This window comes from Lynx rufus, unplaced genomic scaffold, assembly GCF_022079265.1.
Source record: "Lynx rufus isolate CCGP_SWC_20201006 ecotype Redwood Valley unplaced genomic scaffold, mLynRuf1.p SCAF_8, whole genome shotgun sequence".
Classification (NCBI taxonomy): Eukaryota; Metazoa; Chordata; class Mammalia; order Carnivora; family Felidae; genus Lynx; species Lynx rufus.
This window is the reverse complement of record NW_025814896.1, coordinates 14902366-14914138: the sequence shown is the minus strand read 5'-3', so window position 1 is coordinate 14914138 and position 11773 is coordinate 14902366. Positions and strand designations below refer to the sequence as shown.

At 52.0% G+C, this 11773-nt stretch overlaps 1 protein-coding gene across 1 annotated transcript; it reads left to right on the top strand.

Moving 5' to 3' along the window:
* The first annotated feature begins 219 nt into the window (after positions 1–219).
* CD40 (CD40 molecule) lies at positions 220–11073 on the top strand. Its single transcript, XM_047069300.1, has 9 exons — positions 220–296; positions 4051–4129; positions 4463–4588; positions 4843–4989; positions 5343–5436; positions 8261–8322; positions 9950–10036; positions 10151–10179; positions 10815–11073. The coding sequence occupies exons 1-9, from the start codon at positions 246–248 to the stop codon at positions 10977–10979; spliced, it is 840 nt and encodes a 279-aa protein (XP_046925256.1). The 5' UTR covers positions 220–245; the 3' UTR covers positions 10980–11073.
* The last annotated feature ends 700 nt before the right edge of the window (positions 11074–11773 follow it).

Sequence of the window (11773 nt, the reverse complement as noted above, 5' to 3'; positions counted from 1 at the left end):
CTCCCCCTCGCCGAAAGCACGTCCCTAGTCTCCCGGGAGATTCGACTCCTAGGAACGTTCGGGGGAAATCCCGGCGCGCAGCGTTGTCAGGAGCTCCGCCTCCCCCAACGATGCTGGCCGCGATTGGTCCCCGAAGACCCCGCCCATTTCCTGGGCGGGCGCGCGTGGGGTGGGGCACGGGCCGAGGGAGTTACTACGCGCTCAGTGCCCGCACCCGTACTCCGCCGCTAGGTACTCACCTCGCCATGGTTCTTCTGCCTCTGCGCTGTCTCCTCTGGGGCTGCGTGTTGACCGCCGTAAGTTGAGTTTCTGCTCCGACCCGACAGGGGATTTGGGGATTTGAGAGTGGAGAATGGGAAGAGAAGCAATATTTCGGGGAAGAGAACTTCCTAGCTGATTTTGGGGGATAGAAGACGGGGTAGAAGGTGCGTAAGGTACCCGGGTCCCGGCTGCTTCTGTGTCATCCCAGGTTGGGGTCCCAGGTAGCCCCAAGAGGGCGCGTGGTGGGGGGGCACTGCAGGAAACGTGCACCTGCGGCGTGGACGGGGTTGGGATTTTGGGAGACTCAAGCCTTTATTTGGTCGGGAGGCTGGAGTCTGGGTTTGCCTCAGAGGCTGGCCACGCGGAGACTGCTGAGCGGTTTCAGAGATGAGAAGGGAGGCCGGGCAAGGGCAGGGGCGGGTCTGGCAGGTTTTCTGTCCCTTTAACATTGTGGACAGATGGCAGGCAACCTCTGTGAGCGGTTATCATGTCCTGGCCCCCTGGGGCCGCCTTCTTGCAGGGTATCTTGTGGGAACAAGGGTGGGTGCAGAGGCCCAGGTACTTCTTTGAGAAGGCAAGGGGTTTTTAACACTCCCACCCCACCTCGACCCCCAAATCCTGGGTGATCCAACCTAGGAGGAATACCCAAGGCTGTGTCTCTGCCTCCTGAATTTAAGATGACATAGAGGACCCCTGGGGGAGATGAATAATTCAAGGGACCCAGGGAGGGGTGAGGAGACCAGCAGGGGTTTCTCCAGGCACCAGAAAGTCTCAGTTATGCCCAACCAAGCACATCTCCGGGATTTTCAGAGGCCAACACTTGACTCACTTTTTGTTCAAATGTATTTTTGTAGTTCCTCATTCTGGAGGCTGGGAATCCCCCCAAGTACCTGCCGCTCTCATTCCAACCTCTCCGGCCTCCCCCTGCTTTCAAGGGCCGTAGTTTCTGGCATGAAGTCTGGGCAGGAAAGACCCATGGAGGCGTAGGGGAGGGGAGTCAGCAGCAAGGGAAGAGAGCAGTTGGGGAAGCTTCTTTTGTCCCAGAACTTTCATTTTCACTCTAAGCAATGGTTCTTAGGGAGAAGGGAGTTGGGGGGGGGCGGGGCGGTGTTGGAGCTAGTGAGAGGAGGAAGAGGGCTCTTGTAGGAGGATTGGAGGGAGAGCCAGGGGATTCAGGAAGAAGGGTGGTCTGGGCTTCTCAAGAGCACACTACCAGCTCTGGCTCCAAGTAGAGACTGGGCTATGACAATAGCAGGGACTGTTTTTGAGACTTTCCTTTGTGTCAGGCTCCGAGCAAAATGCTTTACACGCATTCTTGGTCTGATTTTTTTGACTCCCCCATTGTACAGATGAGCAAACGGAGGCTCAGAGAGAGGAAAGAACTTGCCAGAGTTCTCACAGCTAGGTGGAACCTGGATGTAAATCTACGTCTGCCTGATGCCCACGCCCGCCTCCCCAAGCCTAGGTCCTGAGCTGCTTTGTCAGAAGGATTAGAGCTATGGAGTGGGAGCTGGAGATTGACAAACTTTCAGAGAAGAAGCCGTATTTCTCATAGATTTGAACATGGCATAAAGGACTTTCATTGCCCTGGGAGTCTAGTGGGAAAGTCCACAGGGTTGTAGGAAGAACATTCACAGGATGTGGTGGTGGAGGCAACAGACCTTCATACTTCCTTCTCCATTTGGAGTAAGATTCACTTCTGTAGGTAATTTTCTCACTGAATGAGAGCCACCAATTAGGCAGAATCCTGGACAGCCAGCCAGTTAGCCAGGGCGGTAGTCATCCGAACAGATATTCACATATATATGATAATTAAAAGTGCCTTTTAATGAGCACCTCCTATGTTCTAGCTGCCGTGCCAGGCCATATACATATATTCATTCTGATTTTCACAACTGAATCTGTGGGGCAGGCATTACTCCCATTTTAGAGATGCGGAAACTGAGGCTAAGAGACAACATAACTAGTAAGTGTTATGACGTCAAGATTGCAGCCTTACACTGTTGGATTCTCAATCCTGTGCTCTTTTCACTGGCTGTTTCCCAAGTGTGGCATGATTTTAGGGAGCACAAGTGTACGGGACTAAACAACATAGATTTGCTTTACAGTTCTGTTAAAATCCTCCTTTTTTTCAAGGAGGAGGTCTTTGGAGCTAGAATATAGTTAAAACCTCTCCAGCATTTGCTAATCCTCCTTTTTTTATTATTTCTTTATTTCTTTATTTTTAAAATTATTTATTTATTTTATTTGAGAGAGAGAGAGAGAGAGAGAGAGCGTGAGCACGAGCAGGGGAGAGGGGCGGAGGGAGAGGGAGAGACAATCTTGAGCAGGTTACCGCTCAGCACCGGTTCCACTCTCAGTGCTGACCCCATGCGGGGCTCAATCCCACAACCCTGATCTGAGCCGAAATCAAGAGTCAGTCACTCAACTGACTGGGCCACCCAGGTGCCCGCTTTTTGAAACAAAAGCCAAGGTCAGCAAGCAAAGCAACCGGCTGGGTTTTAATAACGTTGTTTTGCTTCTGTTGAATTTATTTTTAGGGTTGCCTTTTATTTATGAGAAGTGATACTGGTTCTTCTCTGATGGCAGCGCTGTAAGGTTTACATTTAAAATAAATGTATTCAGGGGCACCTGGGTGGCTCAGTTGGTTAACTGTCCAACTTCCACTCAGGTCACCATCTCATGGTTCGTGATTTGGAGCCCTGCATTGGGCTCGCTGCTGTCAGTGTAGAGCCTGCTTCGGACCCTCTGTCTCCTCCTCTTCTCTGCCCCCCCCCCCCGCTTGTGTTCTCTCTCTCTCTCTCTCTCAAAAATAAATAAGCATTAAAAAGAAATAAAATAAGGGGTGCCTGGGTGACCCAGTCAGTTGGGCGTCTGACTCTTGAGTTCAGCTCAGGTCACGATCTCATGGTTTGTGAGTACGAGCCCTGCATCGGGCTCTGCGCTGATGGTGCGGAGCCTGCTTGGGATTCTCTCTCCCCCATCCCCTCCTTCTATCCCTCCCCTGCTTATACGAGCGTGCGCATTCTCTCTCTCAAAATAAATAAATAAAATAAACTTAAAAATAAATAAAAATCACAATGGTTAAAAAATAAAACAAATGTACTTAAATTAATGGTACCTGGATGGAGTAAAAAATAGTGCAGTTGACGGAGAGGGGGAGTATTGACAGCTGAGTTCTTATTCAGATTCTATCACTGTGTGACCCTGGGCAGGTGACCCAACCTCTCTGGTCCTTAGCCTTACCATTTGTAAAGCAAAAAAGTTGGATTTTTTTCCTTCCAGCTTCCCAGTCCTGGCATTTCATGAGAGAGGGGTTGGATAATCAGATGATGAGGGTTTGGAGAGGGAAAAGGGGTGGGGAGCAGAAGAATTGAAGGAAGCGGCCAAGTGCTAAATATAGCCTCAGCCAGGCCTAGGACCAGCTGCCTAGCCAGCCTCAGGACGCCAGGGGAGGTACCGGAGCCCTCGTGTGCTCCTGGGTGTTTGGGAAGAGGAAAGACTCAGGCGTCAAGCCAAAAGGAAGATCTGTTTAGTGCCGAGAATATTGCGATGTCCCAGTGCAATCGCTTTGTAAAATGCCAGACCGATCCTCTGGGTGCTTTTATAATCACGTCAGTTGGCAGTTTAGTTAAAAACAAACACACCAAGTAATATGCAGGCTCCAGTTTTCTGCTTTGGACTTCCACTTCGGTTCTAACCTCTGTGCTGGCTGACTTCCACCTTCCTGCCATAGAGGCTGCAGTAGAGATTTCGAGATCCCCTCAAATCGTCCAATTCTGTTTTTAGGTCCTCCCAGAACCACGCACTACGTGCAGAGAAAACCAGTACCTGATAAACAGTCAGTGCTGTGATAAGTGCCAGCCAGGTGAGCGGCCGACCCTCCAGCCCCACAGCGGGACCCTTCCTGGCTTCCTGGTGGGTGCAGGCCCCGTGTGTCAACTGTAAACTCGAGTCTCAAATGACCCCTGGGATTTTCCCCATCCCCGCCCTGCAGGCAGAATGTCCTGGGTCCCCTCTCTGCCTACCCGGGAGTGGGGCTCCTATCTCTCCCATGTCCCCCACCAGACTATGAAGTCTAGAAGGGTCCGAGACTGTCATCTTTGAATCCCCTGCCCTGAAACCCAGCCTGATCAGTTTTTGATAAATGTCTTGACTCATTGAGCCGTCTGGAGCTGCTTCATTTCCTGATGTTTTCCAGGAGAGAAACTGGTGAATGACTGCACAGAGGTCACCTCCACGGAATGCCTTCCTTGCAAAAAAGGCGAATTCCTAGACACTTGGAACATAGAGAGACACTGTCACCAGCACAAGTACTGCGACCCCAGTGCGTGGGCTGCTGGGGAAGGGGTGCGCGGGGAGTCAGGCTGATAGTCTAACTTATTCCTGACAACGCAGCCGTTGCTTTTTAATAGCCAGGGTCTGTTCTGATTGGTTGGAGTCTGGGTTGTACCGGTTGTTAAATAATTTGATTCCTATCCCTACTTGGAAGAGGGTCTGATAAAAGCGGGAAGTGTGAGGGGCAGATCCCCCAAGCATGGCTCGTAAGGGGTCCCCATCCTTCCTGCCATCTCTGCTCAGACCAAGGGCTCCAGGTCCAGAGGGAAGGCACCTCAGAAACTGACACCACTTGCACATGTGACGAAGGTCTACACTGTACCAGCGACGCCTGTGAAAGCTGCATCCAGCACACCCTGTGCCCCCCTGGCCTTGGAGTCAAGCAGGTTGGTAAGTGGCCTGTCTGGGAATTGGCTCTGCGGGCAGGAGAGAGGAGCTGACACTCACGGTGAGGGATTGGGCAGTGGGCGCTCGGTCTCGGAGGTGGAGGGACCACCCTGCATTGGTACCTCTGCTTGGTGAGCAGGAAATGGCACCTTTCTTGTCCTGCCTCCAGCCCTGGGTATCTGCCTTGGTTGGGCAGTGGGAGGAGGCTTCTTAGGGGCTGCAGCAGTCAGGGAAGCTCTGTGCTGGGGGACAGCACTTGACATAGATAGTTCTTCTGGCCCTTCCTGTCCACCTGTTTCCTTGAGAGTCGGGTGGGTGGTCCCCTGTGATGACGAAAGCCACCTCCTCCCTTCCAGCTACAGGGGTTTCTGATACCATCTGCCATCCGTGCCCAGCCGGCTTCTTCTCCAATGTGTCATCTGCTTCGGAAAAGTGTCACCCTTGGACGAGGTACAAGGATTCACCCCTTGTTTCCTGCCCTGAGAGGGGTGTGGGACTACTTCTATTCTACCCGGCCACCTGTCCTTCAGCCCCTGCTCCCCATGCCCACACACTTGTGCACATAGAGAACTTCTAGAGTGTCCACACGGTTGACCCAAAGGCCACTTTTCAGCATTTTTTTTTTTTTCTCTGCTCTGTCTTGGCGGTAACAGATACTGCTGACCTCTTGATCTTCATGAAACTCCCTTCTTGGGGGCACCAGGACACCTCTCTTGCTTTCCTTCTACTTCTCCTCTGCTCCTCCTAGCTGATTTCCTTGGCCTTTGTTCTAGGCTCTACTCCCCAATCACTTTGCCCGCCTCCCCCGGGCATCTCATCCGTATCCATGGTTCCCAATCAGCATCTATTATCTGGATCTGTCTCCTGGGTCCAAGACAGTAATATGCCACCACCAAGGGTCCAACTCCACGCAGTTGACCCACAGGCACCAAATGGACTCACTTGCCCGCCCCTCTCACCCTCTGGGAAGACACTCACTTGTGTTTGGGCACTTGTCCCGTGGTCCCTCCCTCACCTCCAAGCCCACATCAGGCACCAGGTCCTGTCTATCTAGCCTTCCAAATGTTTCGGGATTCCTTTTCTCTCCAGTGGTCATCCCTGTGGTCATCCCTGTGGTCATCCCTGTGGTCTGGATGGTGCCTTCACCTCCTCACCAGCCTCCCTGCCTCTGGTCTCTCCTCTTCAGCTGTGTCTCTATCCTCTTGCCAAGCTTTCTAGTTTATTTCAAATCACAGTGCTCCCTATTTAAAAGGCTTCGTGACTCCCTGTGCCTTTAGGATGAAACGTAGACTCCTTCACCTGCTCCCCTAACTTGCGGCACCATTTCCTGACTTTTCCCCACATGCTACTTGCGATGCCCTCAATGTGCTGTTTCTCCTCTTGCATCAAACTCTCCTGCCTGGAATACCCTTAAACACCTGCCCAATTATTTTTTACATTTAATTAAAAAAAAAATGGGTAAGAGAGGCTCATGAAACACAAGGCACGAGAGAGCCTATGGTGATGAGTTTCTGTTCCTTGGCCACTCAGTTCTCCTCCCTGGAAGCAGCTCTTCCCCCTGTGTGTCCTGCCAGAGAGTCTATGTACAAATAAATAAATGCACACGCATGCAAACACATATTTTCCACACAAATACTAGCATCTCGTATATACTTTGTCATTTGTTTACTGTCTGCCTTGCTCCAGTAGACTGCAGATTCCTTCAGTGTAGGGACTTGGCCTTTTTTTTTTTTTTCTTCTTCCGGTGATGCATTCCTTATGCCTAGAACAGTGTCCATGCATAGTAAGTGCTCAATTAATCTTTACCGATAAATGTTGAATGATAACTGGGGGCACCTTGGTTAATAAGATCAGAGCCCTGGGGCGCCTGGGTGGCGCAGTCGGTTAAGCGTCCGACTTCAGCCAGGTCACGATCTCGCGGTCCGTGAGTTCGAGCCCTGCGTCGGGCTCTGGGCTGATGGCTCAGAGCCTGGAGCCTGTTTCCGACTCTGTGTCTCCCTCTCTCTCTGCCCCTCCCCCGTTCATGCTCTGTCTCTCTCTGTCCCAAAAATAAATAAACGTTGAAAAAAAAAAAAATAAGATCAGAGCCCTGAGTTCCAGCCTCACTGCAGCTTAGAAAGTTTGCGACCCTCTGAGCCTCAGTGCCCTCACTTGGAGAATGGGAATGACCTTCATCTCACAAGGCATGAGGAAAAGACATGTAGGGGTGCCTTGTAGACACCTAAGCATTCTTATGTATGTGCTTTCTTTGAAGCTTCTCACCCTTTTCCCACTTTAGATGTTTTTTTCTTCGTGGTGTCCTTTTCTATCCGTTCCTCCCCACCCCTCCAGCGACCACATCTTCATCATCCCATATTGAGACTCCTGCGCAGGCCTCCCAGCTGTCCACTCTTCCACAATTTCTCCTCCTGCAAGCTCTCCGGCTAAGTGAGTCCTCTCACTGTTGGGGCGTCTGGTTGGGTGCTGATGCGACTTCCCAGCTGAATCCAGTTGAACCCTTCATGGCTGATTACCGGTGATCTGGTTCTAAAGACCCAATTTTCCATAGTTCCTTAATACCGTTTGGCACGCCCCTCTCCCCCACCTAATCCCTCAAATCACATTGTCCTGCTTCAGCTAGAATGTTCTGCTGCTCTAAGTTTACATCCTTCAGGGCCGCTCAGATCTCCCTTCCCTAGGGAAGTCTTTCTGGACGAGCCTTTAACCCAGAGATTCTCAACTGAGCAATTTTTCTCCCCAGGGGACATCTGGCAATATCTGGAGACGTTTTGGTTGTCACAACTGAGGAGGGGCTGCTACTGGCAACTAGTGGGTGGAGGCCGGGGGTGTTGCTGAGTGTCCTACGGTGCACAGGACAGTCCCACAACAGAGAGTTATGTGGCCCCACACGTCAGTAGTGCTGAGGCTGAGAAGCCCTGCCTTAAACTGAATTCATCACCCCTCTATTCCAGCCACTGTGGGCTTTGTCTCCCCTTCTCTGAACGATTCCCAGTTCACTTTGACCTATGTGACAAACTTTGGCCTATTATTCCTCCTTGAAGATGCGCAATAATGTTTTCTCTGCACTCATGACTTCCCTAAGAACAGAGTCTGTGTCATTCCCATAATCACCAGCACAGGGAATTGCACACAATACGTGCTCAGTGAACCTGAACTTGTTGGTTTTGATGGTCTCCCTCCGGGGTTGGAAATCTTACGGCTGGGGAAATGTAATGTCTCTTTCTCTAACTGTGTGTCCGTGTGTGCACATGTGCGTGCACCTGTCTGTGCACAGGTGTGAGACCAAAGGCCTGGTGGAGCTTCAGGCGGGGACCAACAAGACGGATGCCGTCTGCGGTGAGTCTTAGAGAAGGGACTCTGGCAGCAGGCCGGGAAGGTGGCGAGCTGACAGGGGACGCAGGGTCGCACAGAGACACCTGGTGCGGAAAGAGAGAGGTGAAGTGAGAGGAGGCAGTTTGGGATTGAGGTGTCCTAGCTTTGCCACTTACCTGTGGAGCCTGGGCAAGTCCCCTCCCCACTCTGAGCCTCAGTTTCTTCATCTGTGAAATGGGCTGATGACAGCACTTCCCTTCGTTGGTTGGGGGGAGTGCCTGGCATGGGTTCCTGCACTTTGGAGATACTCCACCCTGCGTTTCAACACCAGCGTGGGCATGCCACTGTTTCCTCTCAGAGCCTTGGTTTTGATTTTATAATGAGGAGGTTGGCCTACAGTAGCACAGGCCACAGGCCCAAATAGCTGCAGGGACTAGGCAGGTCATGTTAATGAGCAAAAGAGTCAGGGGTAAGAAAAATAAACTCTGTTTCTTCTTCAGACCCACTTTCCTCTTGGCAGGGCTGGGACTGGAGTGAGGTGAGCGAGGCAGGCAGGTGGGCAGGCAGAAAATGCAGTAATCAAGATAAATAACGTTAGATACATTTTTTTATAAAAACAAAGCTAATGTAAAAAAAAAGTCTAGAAAGAATACAATATCAAAATTTACATAAAAACATGACCCAACCCTGCCTCACTTGCCTCAGCCTAATCCCAGCCCTGGTTCTAATAAAACTTTATTTAATGTTTGTTTATTTTTGAGACAGAGACAGAGCGTGAGCGGGGGAGGGGCAGAGAGAGAGGGAGACACAGAATCCGAAGCAGGCTCCAGGCTCCGAGCTGTCAGCACAGAGCCCGACGCGGGGCTCGAACTCACGGACCGCGAGATCATGACCTGAGCTGAAGTCAGATGCTCAACCGACTGAGCCACCCAGGCACCCCCAACAGAACTTTATTTAAAAAACAGACATCTGTTGACGCCTGGCTGGCTCAGCTGGTAAAGCATGTGACTCTTGATCTCAGGGTCATGAGCTCAAGCCCCATGTCGGGCATGGAGCCTGTTCAGTTAAAAAAATAAAATAAAATAAATAAAAATAAAATAAAAAGCAGGCAGCCAGCCTGTGGGCCACAGCTTGTTGATATGATTTTTCAAAACATGACGTTAAAACATTACTCTTCTTGATTACTGAGGTTTTTTGGTGTTCCCTTAAATTTTGTTGCAAGGTGAATGTCTCACTTGCCTTCCCCTAGTTCCTGCCATGCACCTTGGTCTTTTTTTTTTTTTTTTTTTTGTCATTTTCCCATTTAGGATAGAGACTTAGGTACAGGAAACCCTTTACTTTCCCCTCCATCCTTCTATAACAAAGGCAGCAATGCCGACATCAATGTCGATGGACCTCAGCATTGGGCAGGGAGTAGGGAGGGAAGGGGCGTGTGGGGAGCCGGGAGAGACAGCTGTATCGCTGCTCAGTGCTGGTCACACTAAACACATCTGGCCACATTTTGTCAGGGCCACCTGTTTGAATCCTGTGATACAGCTGGGCTCAGACACTGGAGGATTTGAGAGTCCGGCAAGGGACAGAGCAGCTTGAGGCACGGGGGTAGGGGGCCGCTGCGGGTGGGAGGCCGTCACCGAAGTCTTGATTTCTCCAGGTTTCCAGGATCGGATAAGAGCCCTGGTGGTGATCCCCATCACGATGGTGGTCCTGCTTGCTGTCTTGTTGGTGTCTGCGTATATCAGTGAGTCCCCAGGTGGGGAGGTGATGAGGGAAGGGGGAGAGATTGGCTTTGCCAACTCCCCATCCCATTTGGTTTTTTCCTTCTCTCTCTCTCTCTCTCTCTCTCTCTCTCTAGGAAAGGTGACCAAGAAGCCAGAGAATAAGGTAGGTCAACCCTGGGCACCGGCTGAGGGTTTTGGCAAACTGGAAAGAAAGCCTGATTCGTTGTTGCCTCTATGGCAGTAACACTGATTCAGGGTCTGCCCCTGTGGCCAGTGGGGAGGCGGCAGGACTGGCTCCTCTCCCCCCCCCAACCCCTCCCCCCCACGATGCCCCCGCCCCCAGTGCTGGCCGGAGGGCTCTTCCCGTTCACTTCCCTGTACCACCAAATTCCGGCACCTCGGGAGCTCACCTCCCCACAGAACAGCCCTGGCACCTCTGGTAAAATCTGACATTTGCTGTTCCTTCCCGGCATTTGATACGTGGGGAACCACGTCTCTGTGGCCTTGGTCAGCGGTCAGGAGGTGGGGCCCCCTCTCCAGCCCCCCTGCTCCTTGGATCCAAAGCCTCCGGCTCTGGAAGCCTCTTGACACGCTCTGTGTGGCCAGCAGGGGGCAGGAGGCACCCACTGACTCAGCACCGACCCTCCTTTTGGGAAAGGGGAAGGGGCTTCCGTGTGTGTGTGTGTGTGTGTGTGTGTGTGTGTGTGCGCGCGCGCGCGCGCGCGCGCGCGCGCGCGCGTTGGGGGGGGTCCCCTTCTGCAGGATTGCCGGGGGTAACCTCCCGCCTTGGCTCCCCAGGTCCTCCAGCCTAAGGCTGTGTCGCAGGACCCTGTGGAGGACTTGGAGGTCCTTCCTGTCACCCTCCACCCCATTGCTCCGGTGCAGGAGACCTTACACGGGTGCCAGCCGGTCACCCAGGAGGACGGCAAAGAGAGCCGCATCTCGGTGCAGGAGAGAGTATGAGGCGGTGTGTGCCCAGGAGTGTGGCGGCATGGGAAACGGGCACGTGGCCGGAGAGCCTGGAGCTGCTGGTGCTGCAGAGGGAGGGTGCGGGGCGCCCCCCCCCCCCCCCCCCCCCCCGGTCTGCACCCCTGTGGTGCAGAAACAGAACCTTCCACCCCACCCTGGAGCCCACTGATCCCCCGACTTGCTTGTAAAGGCGGAGGCAAAACTTTTGGGGGGCCGTGTAGGAATATCCACCAAAATCCTCCCGCCCAGAGTTCAGCGGCCAGAGATGTATCATGGGGGTTTCGACGAGCCCAGGAAGACGTATGCGTGAATATCCGTCGCGGTGTTGTTTGTGACAGTGGACAACTGGAAGCCACTTAATTGTCCGGCAGCAGGGGACTGGCTAAATAAAAGTGTAATATATTTTATACAACAAGATCTCAAGAGCACTGTTGTGGAACAACAACAACAAAAAAAGCAGGTTGCAGAATGATGGGTATGAAAGCATTTCTTTAAAAACACACACACCCCAACAGCATGATATGTCGTCTGGGGTTATGTGTATGCACAGAACATACCCGTGTATGTGTAGGTATAGCCAGTGTTCAGAAGGATACACAGAAAACGCACGGTTCCAGGAGTTGTAATGTCTGGGTTGGGGAAGAAGGGTTGGCGAAGGGTTAAAGGAAGAATTGGCTGCCCTCCCCCCCAAACGGAGAGTGAGTTCATACAATGCTTATGTAATTAAAAAGTCATCAAACATGTATAAAGGAAAACGGGGGTGGAAATGCTCCATGACATGAGCTGTT

What these genes read in the sequence shown, in the direction of transcription:
- CD40 (XM_047069300.1), top strand. Translation starts at nt 246, where the DNA reads ATGGTTCTTCTGCCTCTGCGCTGTCTCCTCTGGGGCTGCGTGTTGACC. An exon ending in CCTTGGAGTCAAGCAGGTTG is followed by an intron (nt 4,990 to 5,342) that starts GTAAGTGGCCTG and finishes CCTCCCTTCCAG; the next exon opens with CTACAGGGGTTTCTGATACC. An exon ending in CAAGACGGATGCCGTCTGCG is followed by an intron (nt 8,323 to 9,949) that starts GTGAGTCTTAGA and finishes TGATTTCTCCAG; the next exon opens with GTTTCCAGGATCGGATAAGA.